General features: G+C 46.0%; 2 protein-coding genes and 1 long non-coding RNA gene across 5 annotated transcripts in view; 1 reads left to right on the top strand and 2 right to left on the bottom strand.

The window, feature by feature from the left end:
• Positions 1–8,291, bottom strand: part of LOC146775826 (cytochrome P450 26A1-like) — a 47,892-nt gene extending 39,601 nt beyond the window's left edge. Inside the window, exon 1 of the mRNA XM_085638979.1 lies at positions 7,684–8,291. Coding sequence (XP_085495105.1) covers positions 7,684–8,291 — 608 coding nt within the window. The remainder of the gene's footprint in view (positions 1–7,683) is intronic.
• LOC146775817 (FH1/FH2 domain-containing protein 1-like) overlaps positions 1–19,188 on the top strand; it is a 2,636,482-nt gene that overhangs the window by 99,237 nt on the left and 2,518,057 nt on the right. The gene's annotated exons all lie outside the window — the stretch shown is intronic.
• LOC146775824 (uncharacterized) overlaps positions 15,199–19,188 on the bottom strand; it is a 61,200-nt gene continuing 57,210 nt past the window's right edge. Inside the window, exons 2-3 of the long non-coding RNA XR_014972397.1 lie at positions 16,690–16,762; positions 15,199–16,511 (exon numbers count right to left, since the gene is read on the bottom strand). This is a non-coding gene — a long non-coding RNA (uncharacterized LOC146775824). The remainder of the gene's footprint in view (positions 16,512–16,689; positions 16,763–19,188) is intronic.

The raw sequence follows: 19,188 nt of genomic DNA, 5'->3' as shown, positions 1-19,188 counted from the left end.
CCGTGTGCACCTGAGGCTGTAGTTGAATGGCCCACCAATCAAAGATAAGTAATGTCACGGGTGACAAAAGGCGCTTGAGAGGAAAATACATGCCAAATATATTTAAAAACATGCTACAAGAAGGTAAATGAAACCTTGAATTACGTCAGATGTACAAATTACAAACAACTTATCTAGCAATAGAGTTCTAAAAAGAGACTCCCAAGAACTACAACACCCAGCATGCAATGGCGACTCTGCTAAGAATCTGGTTCAGTCCTTGTGGAAACATCACAAACGATAGATAGCCCACGGATATGAATGAAACCATGTCCAGTATAACAGTGAGACTTATTAACAGAGGCCTGCCAACCTTCTAAAATATACTGACTAGACTCGGTAAATTCAGATGAGATGACTCAAACAAGCAATAGTACTTGAAAGCTGCAACAGAAAATAATGTGCCATTTAAAATGAAAATATGAGTGCCCTCTGGGTCAAGCATGTGATAGTGAATACCTGAACCACTGATCAGGCGACCGCTTCATAAGCGAACTAGGATAAGAAGTTAGCAGCCATGAGAATATAGATCTCTGAACATATGTCCAGTATACAAGGTTAAAAATAGCCATGACTCATCACTAAAAGGCCCGTGAATCCAACTGCCACACCCGTGTTCACCTTTATTAGTATGGCTCACAGGAAAAAGTAACTGTCGGCTCCAGGTGTATTTGATTTACTACGTAGATGGTGCCTGGCGTGCGGGCTGATAGAGGCTGAAAATGGACTAACAAGGAGCCGAGGTAGTGTCCAAAAGCAAAAGAAGAAAGTGTTTTAAAGTAATGTGATCCTTGCAAACCTGTCCATGCGAATCCACAACATGAACGTCAACTGCCCCTGTTAACCTCAAGCAAAGTGCATTCTAATAGATGACATAATCTTATATTGTACACACAAACCCCAGTCCCAGAGAGCAGCTCCGGGGGGGAAGTTTAGATGCAGGGCTCACACAACTCAGCTGAATGTTTACCTCAGCCCCTGCGCGCCACAAATACATGATAAAACCGATGAAAAGGCTTTGAAGAGCTGCGTGCCAGCGAGGCACTTACTGTTTTAGTTAACTAAAAAGCTTTCCCTTCTGTAAAATAAGCCCCTTGGTGTCTGTGAACGGAAGCAGAGAGGCTAATCTGCTCCATGTCTGTGCCCACTGAAGTAGGTAATCACTGCACGTGGGACAGGGCTATCGCTCTGTTTTTACACCGAAATCCACTCAGGCAGTGAAGAAACAGAAACCCGACTGGTGCTCCTGCCCTGCAGCTCATTCTTGTAGCGAAGCCCTGGAGATGCCCCCTCCCCCTCCACGCTCTGCTTGAGGTGGTGCAACTACGGCTGTTAATTTAGGTTCTGTTAGCTTTATTTGTTGTAGAAGATGCCGGTAAAGTGCAGCTGAGTCGCAACAAATTATTTAAACAAGCCCGGGAGTTGTGTGCACGTGCGCGCTAAAAGAAAAAAGGACGCGAGTGGTGAGCGCCCCGGGAAAAGTGAAAGCCGCTGTGGCGAGTGGTGCGCGCGCACCATGACGAGAGAGGAAAGCCAGATGGCGCCTCTGCTAGTCATTGTGCGCGTAACCGCATGCTCTATGCCACCCGGTCGCACTTTTGAAAACCCACTCACTAAATGTCTCGCCAGAGCAGCACATGCGCTGGCTCAGGCGAGACCTAAAAAAAGGGCAGTGTAGATCATTACATTTTAAAGCATTCATACTTGAATAATATATTGCGGGAGAACAATACCGTGAAATGCACGTCGTGCCTGTTATATTAACCATATCCACTAGACAGGTCACAATATATATCAACTGGCAGGTAATAAAAATTACATATCCCTTCTACAGTGTTTGTGGCCTTACACATAAAGCCCATCACCACCTTTGTCATGTAGTTTTAGCCATTGTATCTACCGGGTGAGATAGGAGGTAGTTTTTCAGTGGGTCCCAGATATCTTTGGGACGGGATGTCATGGGAAGTAGATCAGCATAATTAGTGAATTGTTCCTGACAATATATTAAATCCTTGATCCAGCCCTTGAACTTGGGTGCCCTTCCTCGCCCCCACCTACATGCAGCCCTACGTTTGGCCATCAATACCGCCATAGCGATGTATCTGCGAGAGGGCTTTTGTATGAGCTCAGTATACCCCAATAATGCTAGTATTGGAGACATTGCCAATGTCAATGACGTCATCGGATCTAGTGCTTCAAATACTTGACGCCAATACTCATATACGCTTGGACAATTCCATGCTAGATGTAGAAAATCGGCCCCACCATACCAATTCTATCACAACTATCAGTGTCCCGCAATCTGTAATTGTACATTTTGGCTGGCGTATAATATAGGCGGTGTAGGAATTTAAAATGTGTAATACATAATCTGCTACTTGCTGATACTTGCTCCGTCAGTGAGCAGCAGTAAGAACACTGTCCGATAAATTACACCAGAGTTGTATTAAAATCACCCCCCCCCTATTTCCAGGATTTTCCCCCATAGTGTAGCAAAGACATCCAGGTCTTCCATGTTAGGCCCGTAACAGCAGACCAGTGTGATAGACTGAGCCCAACCTACCCCAGACGATGCAGAAGCGACCTTGCTGATCTTGTGTCGTGCCAGCAGGGGTGAATGGGGTGTGCTTTTTAGGTCTCACCTGGTGTTGGAGCGTGCATGCGCTCCTCGCCTGCGAGAGCTTTAGTAAGGTAGTCCGTTTCGAGAAGGGGACTCAAGCCCCACCCCTCATTTCCATGGCGTAGCGTCAGCGTTTATGGTAAACGCTGGCTTCCCATTGGAAAGGAGGGTTTTTCGTTGCCTTCCTTTGGCTTTTCGCTGGACTGGCTCGCCTGATTTACGCTGTCCTGAAGACTTCTCTTATCTGCTTGTTTATTTAACAAGCAGATAAGAAAAGTCTTCAACAGTTGTGAAGCAGGCAAGGAGCTCAGAGGCGCACGGGGTCACGGGAGGACAAGGCAATGGTGAGCGCTTGTTTTGGAAGCCAGTGGGCAACCCCAGACCGAGACTGGTAAAGAGCAATCTTCTCCCTACGCTGAATGGAAGGAGGACAGATGGCTAATGGAACTGAAAATATTGATCATTCTGTAATGCATGTGTTTTTTTGGGAATTGTACTTATTTCTAGATTTTTGGAACCGACTTTCTCGCTGACAATATTTATTCACTGCACGATTGCTGCTGGCCCAATCTGAGTTTGGCATCTTGCTTTCATTGTATCTCCCGGGCTGGCTACACAATAGCTGCTACATCCTCTCGCTCAGCTGACGTCTCTGACTGGTTAATTAATCTTACCTCCCGCGTGATGGAGTTTGTTGCGGCACCCGCGTGCCCACCACGCGCAGAAGGAGGCGACGGATGGAAAGGCCATTGCACCGGGGACTGGGATCCCTGGGGAAGGGAGCCGGGGGATTGCTGCAGGCTGGCGATACTGGAGCGAGCACGTGCCCGGGATTTTAAACACACTTTCATATCAGCCTCTCCGGTGTGATTGATGAGAAAGGGCTGGAGAGGTGAGAGATGAAGCACACACTACAAAAGACCTCAGCAAAACTTGCGCATACCTGCCATTTTGAAAAATACAGCTGCTTCTTAATCTAAGTGTAATGAATGCTCTGCAAACACGCCCTCCTTGAATCTCCAGAGCGATATGAGGATCGCACACAAACTCTAGGGTGCCAATTACAGAGATATTATTTCACTGAAACGAGAGCGGTATTAGAAGTACTATCACAGCCTGCATAACTCGTAAGGAAATTGCAGGAAGTGACGTCACACCCTTCTTTTCAGCCGATGGCCTTTTTTTGTTTTGTTTCCCTCTTGTTTGACAGCTGCCCTCTACTTCGCCTCCTTTCCCTGGTGCGGTGAAACCGGATGAGTGCGCCCATGTTTCAGGCAGAAATGCAAAGGAAAAAAAAAAAACTCTTCGGAGATTACCATGCCATTAAAAAGCCAGGTCACAAAGGAGGGGCCGGCGCCCCCTCCACGTCGCTTCTTATGTTAATTCATTCTTTGTCACAGGGAGTGGTTGGGTAGTTTATGACTTGTTTGCGAAATCGCAGTGACAGAGAAAGCTCGGCTGTTACTTTTTCCCCACATGCTTCACTTAAACTCAGACCGACTGGCCACAATTTACCGAAGTTAAGGGTGCTACTTTAATCCTTTTTTGTTGCTCAGATTGGTGGAATCCTATTTACCCAATCGATCACCACAAGTTCACATTTTATTTTGGGGTTTCAAGCACCATTTATTTTTATGCTACAGACAGCACATTCACGTGCTTTGCCTCGTGTTATGTTATTATGGATCGCCACATGTCGCTAGAGGGCAGACCCCGAGGCAGTTTTAGTAAAAGCCCAATGTAAATTAGACCGTTTACTACCATTGCTCAAGTGCATGCTTAGAAAAAAGCCTTTCATGGTCCTCGAATATGGCCCCACCCTCGAATGCACCTCGCAAATCTTAAATACGTTTAACATAAATGTATAAGCACTGTATTTTGGCATCAAGAGATGATTTTGACAGTGAATGTGTTTAGTGGCGTTCATTCACATTATATAAGACATACCAGAGCATTAGGATTTGGGAGGCAATTCCCCTTTTTTTCCAAAATATTCCTTTTCCTTATTTTTTTACTGTTTACTGTATTGCTCCAGAATACCGACCTGTTCAAGACGACCTGTTCAAGATTAGGCAATATTTATCTGCACCTCTTGGGTGTGTAACCACCATCTCCAAGTGACTGCGAGTCACCAGTACTCTTTTAATCCACCGTTTTTTTTAACCAACATGATTTTGCATTCTGGGACTTGTAGTTCTAATATTTACTATTTGTTATATATGCGCTGAAAACTCACAGCATGAAACATACTTTTTTGTCCTTTGTCAAGTGTCCAGTGCCTGGCAATAAAAGGTTAAGACCTCTCCGGACAGAACCTTCTCAATTGTTTGAGATGGGGGGGGGCACTGTCAAAATCTGAAGCTGCTGCTGACAGAAACCTTAACTGCTCTTCCTATTTCCCCCCCCCCAAAAAAAAAATCTGACATTCAGCTGGAAACTGCCACGTTATGCAAAGTAGGCTGAGAGGGGGAGGGATGGGCCATTTAAACTTTAAAAATCAACATCGCCGTCCGTTGCACGCCCCTCCACGTGGTTGCAGCTGCGCGCTGCACTCACTCCTCCGTAACGTGGCTCACCTGCTGCTGGTTACCCCCTCACACTGCCTGAAGCCCGGGGGTAGCTTGGGTACTTCATAACCAGTGCATCTAAACCCCTCTGACTCACTGGCTGAGCACACAACAAGCCAAACGTCTGAAGGCAGACAGGGAGGGCTCTCACCCACTACCCTCCCGCCACTCAAAGAATGTCATGTTTCTCTCGCACAGGCACGAAGCCCACCCGCCTAGAGCGCCATGCACGACCACATGGCGGGAAGCGCACTCTTGAAAACCACACATTAAAATAAAACAAAATATCGGGGAAAGCATAACAGTCCCCAAAAGCGCGATTATACGAAGTGTAATTTCTGGATGAAGTGGAGCAGGGCACGCTCACGCATTATATTATGTTGGGTGGGATTGCCACGCACACCCGACTTTGAAAAAGGGTGAACCGGGTTCGAGTCTGGCTGGAGGTTTATACATCCTGTGATTCTGGGCAAATCACTCCGTGCCTAAAAATGATTGTGTTCGTTTCTAACGCAACCTGGTGCTTATGTAAAGCGCTCTAATATCTTCGGGTTGAGTTTGCGCTAATTAAATTTGCACAAAAAAGCCCAATGACCACGTACTATTGCCTATTTTCAGCTTTATGATCATCAAACGTTTGAAAAAAAAATTAAAGAGGGTTTGAGGGGGCTCTCGAAAAAGTACTGACACACAATGAGGATTATAGTATGTATCTCCCTTCCAAATATAGCCCAGTTTTTCAAATTTAGAGTTTCATGTATTTTTCTGTTTTCTATTAACCCCTTCGCTGCTAGGCCTTTCACTCCCCTGTGCTAAACCCTTTGTTCGAGGCATATGAGCTGCAGATTATACACTGTGCATAGATCGCCATCTGGTGTTGGGCCCGGATGTTTGCAGTTTGTTTTTCTTCTTGGACAGTCTTTGGAAGTCACGAGTTCGGTGACTCCTCCTTCGGTCCGTACTGCGCATGGGCTTCGGCTCCATCCTCAGATTGTTTTTTTCCGCCATCAGGCTCGGAGGTAATACTTCGTGCTCCGGCTTCGAACCTTTCCAGTTCGACCTTCGACGAAAAATCCTCGTCCATCGAGATTCTTTAGACGAAATCTACTTCTTCATCTCTCTCTTCGGCACTTCCTCGATTCCAGACATCGGCGGCGGCCTTCGGGCCTATCTCGACTCCGGTCTCGGCTGATGGAAAGGACTCCCTTCAAGAAGTGCCCAAAATGTGGGTCTAAATTTCCCCCCACCGACCTCCATCAGGTGTGCAACCTCTGCCTCTCTCCCGAACACGGGGCCCGAGACTGCCCCGCCTGCAAGTCTTTTCGATCGAAAAAGACTATTCGGGATGGACGAGCTCGACGCACCATGGCACACTCATCGACCTCGGCTCCACCTGACCTCTTCGGAGAAGACACCGGAGCTTCGGGACAGCAGCACACCGAGCAGGAGGAAGATATCGTCAGCACTTCCGAGGCCGACGACTCCGACGTGGAGCAGATCACACCGGCGCAGAGGGTCGTGAGTACTCTACCCCCTCCACCTCCTGCGCCCATACCGAAAGAGACTCCGGTTACCCCTTCGCCTCCGGGCCTAGGGAAAGCCAAGCATACTGCTTCCATCACCCCACCTTCGGGCCCGGTGAAAAAGCATCACAAGTCTCCTGGCGGCTCGGGCTCGAGCCAGCCTCCTAGCGGCGCCGACAAACATTCTTCGGCGCCGAAGAAAACTAGTTCCAATCCAATCCAATCCAAAAAACTTTATTGCGATTGTTTAAAATCATAAAAGTACAGTATAAAACAATTCATTTAGAATACATATTCCAGTTAATACAATAGCCCATGTTAGAAAACAGGGTGTCATGATAATTTATCAGTAGACAGACCCCTTTTAGAACCAATGGATCAATCAGTGTTGTTGCTTATTAGTTTCCTACGAATTAACCACATCGCAAACAGAAACTTAGAAACTGCAACCACAACAAGTGGATTTAAATCGCTTCGCAAGATCCTAAAGAAATCAAGGTAACTCCTAATACCCAAGTTTAGACATAATTGTATGATCCATTTTTTCCGGATACCGACATATGCTGGGCAGAAAAGCACGACATGGGTCATAGTTTCCAGTTCAGTTGAACAACCAGGACAAATATGCTGGGAACCGCCCACCCATCGGTCAGTAAAAGAGTAAAGAGGGAGGGTTCCGTATCTGAACTGTAAATACAGCTTCTTTGCTAAAATGGGCTGGATAGCATCAAGGTCAGGTACAAAGGCGTAGTGAGATTTAACATCTAGGAAAGCATCTGTCAGACTAGATGGTCTAACTGAACTATAAGCTTTCATTAAAAAGTAATCTTTAAATGTTAAGGCAAGAGTTTTTTTGGAAATACCTAGAGTAGAATTCTCTGGGTTAGCCCAGAGATGGGCAAGGCCAATATGGGTTAATGTCTGCCTAACATACTGGAGCCAAGGGATCTTATCGGCCCCCAGTGAGCCCAGGATTACTTTCAATTCGTCTCTGTAACATGCCAGCTCTGGTGTACACCAGAGCCTTTTCCAGTACATCACCGGTCTAGCGGCAACGACCTCTAAGATGGGGCGGATGTTAAGAACCATCCTCAATGGCATAAGCGGCGTGTTATTTGGAAGGGATAAGAGTTTCCTCATAAAATTGTTTTCGGTGATAGCCAAATCATTTGCACGGGTATGGCCCCAAAGTTCAGCCCCGTACAATGTAGAGGATCTAGATTGCACACAGTAAATTTCTAAGGGGGCACTTATGATTTTTGAACGACATTTCTTGTAAACTTTAAGGATGCCCCCCACAGCCTGGTTAAGTTTTAAATTGGCTTTACGCATTTGTGGGGACCAACCCATTTTGTCGTTCAAAGTCAGACCTAGGTACTCCAATATAGTGACCCGGTCCAGGGCGATACCTTCCATTTTGGGATGTGGGTAGTTGGAGGGTTTTACATTAAAAGCCATATACTCCGTTTTACCTATGTTGACCACCAGGTTCCTTTTTTTACAGAAGTTAGTAAACTGATCCAACACCCGTTGCATACCCATTGGGGATTTTGACAGCAGCAGGGTGTCGTCAGCAAACATGAGGGCAGGATATTTTCTAGAGGCCAATTTTGGTGCGTCTATGTCAGTGGTGTCCAAAAGATCGGCAATGAGCCCATTAAGAAAGAGAGAGAACAGGGTTGGGGCAAGAACGCAGCCCTGTCGTACTCCCTTTTCAACGGGGAAGGGGCCAGTCAAGTTTCCATGTTTTCCGTAACGGACTCTAGCGTAAGTCCCATCGTGGAGAATCTTCAATTGATAGCATAGGTATGGCGGGGCCCCCATGGTTAGCAGTAGGTTCCATAACTGGTTACGATCCACCATATCAAAGGCGGATTTCAAATCCACGAAGGTCATATATAGGCTACCCCCATCCAATATGACATGTTTCCAATAAAGCATCTGGAGCCTAAATAGTTGGTCCATAGTTGACATTTTGGGCCTAAATCCCGCTTGAAGTGGGGTTAGTATATTATTCTCTTCTATCCAGTTCTGTAGCCGTTGCAGGAGGAGCCTAGAATAAATTTTTTGGCTCACATCTATTAGGCTTATAGGCCTATAGTTACCTGGATCAAGGGGAGATCCCTTTTTAAAGATGGGAATAATTTCCGCACCCATCCAGGTTGATGGTACCGGTGAACCATGTAAGATGGCGTTGAAGAGGATTTGAAGGTAAGGGGCCCAAAAACTAGTTCCGTTCCGAAGCCATCGGTGTAGAAACCTGGCCTCTCGGTGCCGACCAAACACAAATCCCTCGGCACCGACGCTTCCGTGTCGAAGCCTGCCTCGGCGCCGACCAAAAAATCGGACACCCCGAGAAAGCATGGCACGGATAAACCGACGAAGCCTTCGGTTCCGAAAACGTCGGCACCGAGCTTTTCGCACCGGATCCTCTTCAAAAGACTTTAACAAAGGATCCAAGGACTGGACATTTAATTTTGTCTTCCAAGAAAAGACTTTTGGACAAACCAACTCCTCCTCCACCACCAAAACGGAAGGACTCTGCCACATCCCCGTTCAGAGTACCCTCCCCACCACCTCCACCTCCACCTCCTCCTCCTCCTCCACCTCCTCCACCCCCTCCATCTCCGCCCCCACCTTCTCCACCCTTGCCTCATCGGTCTCCAACCCCGTCTCCAGACCCTGATGACCACGGAGATCCATTCTATGATCCCACAGATGCCCTGCAGGACCCCACTCCTCCGGGAACACCTGACCCATGGGAGGATTATCACAATCCCGATGTCCCAGATGTGCCTCAGGATGATCTCTATCCATCCAGGCCGTCTCCACCAGAGGACTCCCTGGGGTTCCACCACCTCTTACAACGGGCGGCACACTACCATGGGGTGGAATTACACACTGATCCAGTTGAGGAAGACTTCCTACTTGACACATTTGACATAGCAGATAAATCCACCGCTATATTACCCATGCTTAAAGGGGTGACCAAGCATGCCACAGAGGTTTTCAAAGACCCAGTTAGAGCTAGGGTCTTAAACCCCAGAATAGAAAAGAAGTACAAGGCAGCCCCCACGGATCCGGTCTATATTAAAGGACCTGCGCCCCTAGACTCACTAGTGGTTTCCACAGCTATGAAGCGCTCCAACTCTGTCATCTGGTGAGGCTCCACCACCTGATAAGGAGTCCAAGCTTTTAGATGCGTCAGGCAAACGCACTGCCTTGCAAGCTGCCAATATGTGGCGCATCGCCAACACGCAGGCGCTGCTGGCAAGGTACGATAGAGCGCACTATGATGAGCTGGAGGCTCTCATGCAGCATCTCCCGGAGAAATACAAGAATAAAGCTCATGAGCGAATACAAGAGGGAAAGATTATTACCAACACCTCTATTAAATGTGCACTTGACGCAGCAGACACGGCGTCCAGGGCTATAAACACCAGTGTCCTGCTTCGCCGTCACGCCTGGCTCAGAATTTCAGGCTTTAAACCAGAGGTCCAAGCATCTATATTAAACCACCCTTTTGACCAACAATACTTATTTGGCCCAAAAGTAGACGAAGCCCTGGAAAAAATGAAGAAGGATACAGATACGGCGAAGTCTATGGGAGCCCTGCAATCACAAACCCCTGGACGCTCCTTTCGCCGTTCCTCCTTTCGAGGCTCTGGCAGAGGTTACTCTTCCGATAACGCCTCCACTTCCTACAAGTCCCCTCCTCAAAATACCTTCTCAAAGGGCTACCAAAGAGGTGGATATCGAGGAAACAATAATAAAGGCAGGGGCAAAACCAACACCGCCCGTTCTGCCACACCGCCCACACAATGACTTTCCCCCGCTCCCCCCAGACCATTCCACTCCGGTCGGGGGCAGACTACAGGACTTCCTTCACACCTGGGAGGCCATAACATCAGACAAATGGGTAACCCAAATTATTCGGTCAGGGTACTGTCTCGAACTAACTTCTACCCCCCCAAATATTCCACCCAGACACCGTGCGATGTCAGAAGAACATACCACACTTCTGAAACAAGAGGTACTCTCCCTCCTGCAAAAACACGCGATAGAGCAGGTACCCGTCGATCAGCAAAATCTAGGGGTCTATTCTCTGTACTTTCTCATACCGAAGAAAGACGAGACCCTACGGCCCATTCTAGACCTCCGGCCTCTAAATGCATACATCCATTCAGACCATTTTCATATGGTAACTCTTCAGCAAGTTCTCCCACTCCTCCGTCAGGGCGACTTTCTCACTACACTTGACCTGAAAGACGCATACTTTCATATCCCAATACACCCTGCTCACAGAAAGCACCCAACGATTTGTGGTGGACGGCCAACATTATCAGTTCAAGGTTCTCCCCTTCGGGGTCACAACCGCACCACGGGTGTTTACCAAATGCCTGGCAGTAGTGGCAGCACACCTCCGAAGACAAAACATTCACGTCTTCCCCTACCTGGACGACTGGCTCATAAAAGCCGCGTCCTACCACCAGTGTGTACAAAATACAAACACTACCATACAACTACTCCACCAGCTAGGCTTTACGGTGAATCACCAAAAGTCCCACTTGATACCGTCTCACACAAAGCAATACCTCGGTGCCACTATAGACACCTCAAAAGCTATAGCCTATCCCAACTCAGCCAGAATCGCAAGCATGCAAGGCCTGCGCCAAAAGTTCCTTCTTCAGCACTCTCTCCCAGCAAGAGTGTTCATGAAACTAATAGGGATGATGGCGTCTTGCATTTTCATAGTGCCTCATGCAAGACTTCACATGCGTCCACTCCAAGAGTGCCTAGCACGCCAGTGGAACCAGGCCCAGGGTCAGCTGACGGATCTGGTGTTGGTGGACGGCCGCACCCATCGATCTCTGCAGTGGTGGAACACCACAAACCTTTCCAAAGGGCGACCGTTCCTGGACCCGGTTCCTCAGGTGATTCTAACAACGGACGCATTGCTCTCCGGCTGGGGAGCGCATCTATTAGACCTCACAGTGCAAGGTCTATGGACGCCACAACAGAGGTTACTCCACATCAACCATCTGGAGTTATTGGCGATCTTTCTAGCCCTGAAATCGTTTCAGAAACAAATTTCAGGCAAGGCAGTCCTAATTCGCACAGACAATATGACTGCAATGTATTATATTCAAAAACAGGGGGGGACACACTCTCCCCAGCTCTCCCGCTTAGCACAGAGCATATGGAGATGGGCAATTCCACAAAAAATCTTTCTCCTGGCACAACACGTCCCAGGCATACAAAACACCATGGCAGATCTGCTCAGCAGACAAACGCAGCAAATGCACGAATGGGAACTGCATCCACAAGTTCTTCACCCATTCTTCCACAAGTTGGGGCTTCCTCAGATAGACATCTCTTCGCCACCCACGAAAACAAAAAATGCCCAAGCTTCGCCGCCAGATACCCACACCCATTGTCCAAAGGCAATGCGATATGGATGAACTGGTCAGGCAAATTTGCATACGCCTTTCCACCTCTCCCACTAATTCCATTAGTGGTAAGGAAGCTACAACAGCACTCCCTCAGACTCATTCTGGTAGCTCCAACATGGGCCAGGCAGCCGTGGTACACCACACTACTACAGCTCTCAGTGGTACCACACCAAAAGCTGCACCTGTCCCCATGCCTCCTCACCCAGAACCATGGAGAAATCAGGCACCCGGACCCAGCTCAGCTCAACCTAGCGATCTGGCTCCTGAAATCTTAGAATTTGGATACCTTAACCTTCCCCCTGATTGCATGAACATTATCAGGGAAGCCAGACGTCCTACCACTCAGGCATGCTATGCCGCAAAGTGGAAGAGATTTGTTGTTTACTGCTGTAACAATACAATCGACCCCTTAGATGCATCCATACAGCACATCATATGCTATCTGCTCCATCTTCAAAGGTGTAACCTGGCATATTCATCCATACGTCTACACCTAGCAGCAATTGCTGCTTACCTGCAAAACAGACAGCATGTATCACTGTTCAGAGTGCCTGCTATTAAAGCTTTATGGAAGGCCTTAAAAGAGTAATTCTACCCAGGGCACCACCTTCCCCTGTATGGAATCTAAACGTAGTTCTTACAAGGCTAATAGGTCCGCCTTTCGAACCAATGCATAAATGTGAGCTACAGTTCCTCACTTGGAAAACAGCTTTCCTCGTAGCTATCACTTCCCTTAGAAGGGTTAGTGAGATACAAGCGTTCACTATACAAGAACCCTTTTTACAGATACATCACAGCAAGGTGATACTTCGCACAAATCCAAAATTTCTGCCCAAGGTCATTTCCCCCCTTCCATCTTAATCAATCGGTGGAATTACCGGTTTTTTTCTCGCAACCCCAATCTGTTGCGGAAAGGGCTCTACATACACTTGATGTTAAATGGGCTTTACTGTACTACATACAAAGAACACAACCCTTCAGAAAGACTAAACAGTTGTTTGTCTCCTTCTCTCCACCGCATAAAGGCAACCCCATCTCAAAATCGGGGATAGCTAGGTGGATTGTAAAGTGCATACAAATTTGCTATCACAGAGCATAAAGAACATTATCTGTTCCATCTAAAGCCCACTCTACAAGAAAGATAGGGGCTTCTATGGCTTTTCTAGGGAACATACCCTTACATGACATCTGCAAGGCAGCCACATGGTCAACACCGCACACCTTCACAAAACATTACTGTGTAGATGTGCACTCCAAACAACAAGCTAGTGTGGGCCAGGCTGTACTAAAGACACTGTTTCAAACTACTGCAACGGATACCGGTGGTCGCCGCTAGGGTTGGGTACTGCTATATAATCTATGCACAGTGTATAATCTGCAGCTCATATGCCTCGAACGGAATATGCTACTTACCAGTATGCATCTGTTCTTGGCATGTAGAGCTGCAGATCTATACACGCCCACCCGGCTACCTGTATCCGTTCCAGGCTATCTTATTTAGATACAACACACATGGGTTTCTTCACTATTATCACTACGCTCCATCTTTTCCCTGCTGGCGAAAAACAATCTGAGGATGGAGCCGAAGCCCATGCGCAGTACGGACCGAAGGAGGAGTCACCGAACTCGTGACTTCCAAAGACTGTCCAAGAAGAAAAACAAACTGCAAACATCCGGGCCCAACACCAGATGGCGATCTATGCACAGTGTATATATCTGCAGCTCTACATGCCAAGAACAGATGCATACTGGTAAGTAGCATATTCCTTTTGCTATTTGGGGTAGTGCGCGCTTAGGCCCCTGTAACTTTTTAACCACATAAGGTATCCACGCCAAATTTGCGTCCTTTTCTTCCAACATCATGGGGATTCTAAAGGTACCCAGGGTTTGTGGGTTCCCCCAGAGGGGTCCCAGCAATTAGACAAAATGCAGCTACATTTTGGGTTTTTTGGGAAAAATGGGAAAAACCGTGCTGCAAATGAAAGCGTCTGGATTTTTCTATGCAAATGGTATCAAAAAAGGGTTTGATTTTCCCAGCTTATAGGGAATGGCAGACTTTTGTCAGAAAACCAACATTTTTTACACTGTTTTGGCATTTTTCTGGGACATAGCCTTTATTTGCTATTTTTTGTGCTTTCAACCTCCTTCCAGTTAATGGTAGAAATGGGTGTGAAAGCAATAATGGATCCTGGAAAGCTATACATTTTAGAAAAGTAGATAACATTCTGAATTCAGCAGGGGTCATTTGTGTAGATCCATCAAGGTTTCTTTTTAGAAACTAACAGTTAAATATAGCCTTTTGTGTCAACGTTTTTACCTGTAACTTCTTCTAATTATGACAGCTCTTTGAAAGCAATATACAGTTACATCCGCTGGACCTTCCTGGTTGTGGGGATATATAGGACTTGTAGATTCACCAAGAACCCGACGAACCCAGAGTCAAAAACTGAGCAGCAATTTGCAATGGTTTTTATTATGTTCCGGGTATATAGCAATTATAGTGGGAAAATGTATACATGGAAAAATCGGTATGAAAGACACGTATGTATTTCTGAAATGGGAACAAATTAGAGTTTAGAAACAGTACATATTTGCACATTTTCGAAATTGGGAATACTCATACTAGCATGAGAATTATCGGTCATTTTTCAAAATGACTTCTTTTTTACACCGTCTTTCATTTGGAAGGCAGAAATGCATCAAAAATCAATAGGTAATAACGGTTGCTCCCGATAAAAATGGTACCTCACTTGTGTGGGTAGGCATAGTGCCCACGACAGGAAATGGCTCAAAACCCAACGTGAACACACCACAATTTCACAATGAAAATGTACCCTTTTTTTGCGAAGTGTCTAGCTGTAGTTTTTTAACACTAGCTCTGCCGGCACCTAGGGAAACCTAGCAAACCTATACTTTTTTGAAAACTAGACACCCAGGGGAATCCAGGATGGGGTGACTTGACTGCCTCCCACCAGGTTCTGTTACCCAGAATCCCTTGCAAACCTAAAAAATTGTCAAAAAGACACATTGTCCCCACATTTCTGTGGTGGAAAGTTCTGGAATCTGCATGGATCCACAAATTTCCACCCACCCCGCATGCCCCAAAGTCTTACGAGAAAAACGGTACCTCACTTGTGCGTGTCGGCCTAGATCCCGCAACAGGAAACTGCGCAAAACGCAATGTGGTCACACCTCAATTTCGCAGTGAAAAATGACCCTTTTTTGGCAAAGTGCCTAGCTGTCGTTATTGAACCCTAGCTCTGCCGGCACCTAGGGAAACCTACCAAACCCACACATTTCTGAAAACTAGACACCCAGGGGCTTCTGGGGAGGTATGGCTTGCGTGGATCCCCCAACGTTTCCTTACATTTTTGTGTGGGAAAGTTGTGGCATCACCGGGCTCACTCAAATTTCCCACCACCCAGCGTTCCCCCAAGTCTCCTGGTAAAAATGGTGCCTCACTTGTGTGGGAGGCCCAAGTACCCACGATAGGCAAGGGCCCAAAACGTAGTGAGGCGACATCAAAATCCTATTTCAAAACCACCTGGTTTTGCAAGGGGGGGGTCACCTGGGTTTTTGGCCCCGTGCTCGGTGGCCATCTAGGGAAACCTACCAAACCCACACATTTCTGAAAACTAGACACCCAGGGGCTTCTGGGGAGGTATGGCTTGCGTGGATCCCCCAACGTTTCCTTACCCAGAATCCCCTGCAAACCTCAATATCAGCTGAAAAAATCACTTTTTTCACACATTTTTGTGTGGGAAAGTTGTGGTATCACCGGGCTCACACATATATCCTACCACCCAGCGTTCCCCCAGGTCTCCCAATAAAAATGGTGCCTCACTCGTGTGGGAGGCCCAAGTACCCGCGACAGGCAAGGCACCATCGTCACAGTAGTGTCCTCCTCTAAAACAGGCACTTCATCCGCACTGAGAGTAGCTTCATCCGCACTGAGAGTATCTTCATCATCCGATGATTCCATGTGGAGAGAAAAGTCACTGCCTGAATCTTCCCCCTCCCTCCTCTCCCTCAGACGCACTGTCTCATAATCCTGCTCAGAGGAAGATTCAAGAAGCATACCAACCACCTGCTGAGCAGTCATTCTATGGCTAGCCATAATGCTTACTACTAAAGGTAACTTGTCAAACAAGTCAACAACAACAAACCCGTTGTAAAATAAGAAATAAACAAAATGTAGCTTTATCACAAAGGCTTATATACTCCAACACTATACCACTCACTTGCCAGAAGCAGCAAGACTCCCCACCACCTACTCTGCACAGACACAGTAAGGACCAACAGTATCCCACTAAAAAAGAAAAAGAAAAGAAAATTAGACATAAGACAACGCAAAACACATTGCAAGGAATTTCATGCACAAAACACTAACTAAATATGCTGCTATTATAACACCACTTACAAAAAATTCATTCATGTATGACACTAATACTCATTTGGAGTAAACCCAACAAAAATCATTTTCTTACCAAAAAAATGCAACTACGCAAAACTGCAGACCAACCACTGCCGAAACTGCAAACGAGAAACAAAAACTTTGCACTAGAATAAAAAGGAGAAATAAAACATTACAATCGCATGCAAATAATGCACTAGTCCACACACTATCTACCAGCCAAGTAAAGGTGGTAGGTGGGCCTAAAAGCATAAGGCTGATCTGCCCCCCACTGGGAGCAGAAACAGCCCAACAATTCACCCTCAAAAAGGGGGAGCGACCCTTGCCCAAGGAGTCACTTCCCAACACCAACATTTAAAAAGCCCTGGTGTCTAGTGGCTTCTGTCCCCCTAGGGAACAGATGGGCCTGAAAGCGGCCATGCTAACATAGACATTCATGAATGGTACATAACCTCACAAATAGATAAAAAATCATTACCACACATGCAGGATCTCTGGATTTAAAAGATCTCACAAAATTAGCTATCTTCATGATCTGGGTGGGCCTCACAGACTTAGTACTGCCATCTCTGTGGGTTCTAAAACTATTGCTGAAGTTGCTACAATTGCACACCTGTGTGGGCCTCATAGACCTACTGGATTCAGAAGCTATCAGTAGAGTTCTTTACTTATATATCTGGGCAGACCACATTGTTCTAGTACTGTAAGCATTGTGGATTCTTAAGTTTTCATACCTACCATACTTAACCTACTATACCTATCTACCATACTTATCCTGACTTACCTGTAGTAAGTAAGTCAATAACCAACCATGCCTCACCTAATTATACCTACCATACCTAATCTATTTCGGCGCCTGAAGTGTGTACAACCTTCCTATCATACCTAACCACAATACATACGTATCATACCAAACCTGGCATACCTAACTACCATACCTAATCTACTTCTGAAGTGTTTGACCTTCCCATCATATCTTAACCTGACTTACCTTTATGCCATACCTACCTATGGTTACTCCCCTAATTAACCAACCATACTTCACCTAATTATACGTACCATACCTAACGTACCATACCCAATTTAGTACTGCTCCTAAAGTGTGTATGACCTTCCTATCGTACCTACCATACCTAACCTACAATACCTACCTATCATACCAAGCCTGACATACCTAACTACCATGCCTACCTACGGTACGTACCATACTTAACCAACCATAAATCACCTAATTACCACACACGACCTACCATACATAATCTAGTTCTACATCTGAAGTATCTTTATCCTACACCTACCCCGAGGTGGTAGTTTTGCGAAAAAGGGGAAATCCATGTTGAAATTGCCAACATTGATGAGGTCATCACTTTATTGTTAAATCTGGAATGTTTAGCTATGGCTTTAACATCGGCCAGGCCACTGAAGGGTGAAACAAGGACCGCTTTTAGGACGCTCATGGTCTGGGTTCATTGAGGCAGCAGGTCGTGGGAGCTCGGCTAACGCACTTAGTAAATGCTCTTGCCACTCACCTTGCCCGAAGATTTTGCGCACGACCAACTTTCTGTTAAGCTCATAAAGTCCAATGGTGGTTAAAGTCACACTAAATCATATTCATTGCATTAGTGGCGCATAACAGATTGTAATTGGCTTAGTTTAAACCTGCAGCAACGAGACTGTCGGTAGTTATGTAAATTACAGGGACCACCAGGCTCTTCATAGAACTTATTTCTATTACCAACAGACTCATTAAATGAACAATTAAAATTACAAGCTGGTGTTGTTACCCACTTTAAAAAAAAATGTTTTGAGACAAAGTATTGATTTGGGAAATGTCAACCTTTCTCAGCAGGTTATCGTGCTGACTATTTCCACTTCATTCAGCTATGGAAGTATCTTGATTGACATTAAATTGAATATCCCCGTTAATGAAATGTAATAGGCTAATCCACCCTTTCATCCTCTCTTTAGTTTGTAAACAACCAAATTTTTCATAAAGTTACATTTAGTGCAATGGCTTAGATTGTCCAGTTTTAATTGATTAACAGCAGTGCGCGCTGTAAGCTTGTTTTCATTTCCCCAAGGGGAGCGACCCTTGCCCAAGGGGCCGCTCCCAACACAAAAGGCCCTTAAAAGCAATAGAGCTTATTAAGTGTTCTCTTTATTTTAAATATGTAATGAGATTGGTTTATTCAAATAAAAAGGAAGAACAAGGTTATCATTAATTTTAGCAAGACCTAATTAATATTTAAAGTCACCCAAAATATTGATTCTCCTTCATAATCCGGCCTTTCCCCCACTTGACTCAATTTTGCTCTTCTGTCCTGGGCAAATCACTTTCTCTTCCTGTTTCTGAGTTCCCTCCCAGACTAGGTGTGATTAGGAACGCTTTAATTCACAGTAAGTAATTTATAATGAAAAAAAAGGAATCAAAACTTTGATCTTAACTGCTTTTGTGGGGCAATTTCCAGCTCTACAAATTGGGTAATCTATATCTGGGAACCTATAAAACGGTAGAGAGGCCATGATACGGCATTCCTGCTGCACGATCGCGCTTCAGGCGCGATCGTGCAGC

This window comes from Triturus cristatus, chromosome 12 (assembly GCF_964204655.1).
Source record: "Triturus cristatus chromosome 12, aTriCri1.1, whole genome shotgun sequence".
Classification (NCBI taxonomy): domain Eukaryota; kingdom Metazoa; phylum Chordata; class Amphibia; order Caudata; family Salamandridae; genus Triturus; species Triturus cristatus.
Note: the sequence above shows the minus strand (reverse complement) of the source record. Positions and strands in the feature narration are given on the sequence as shown.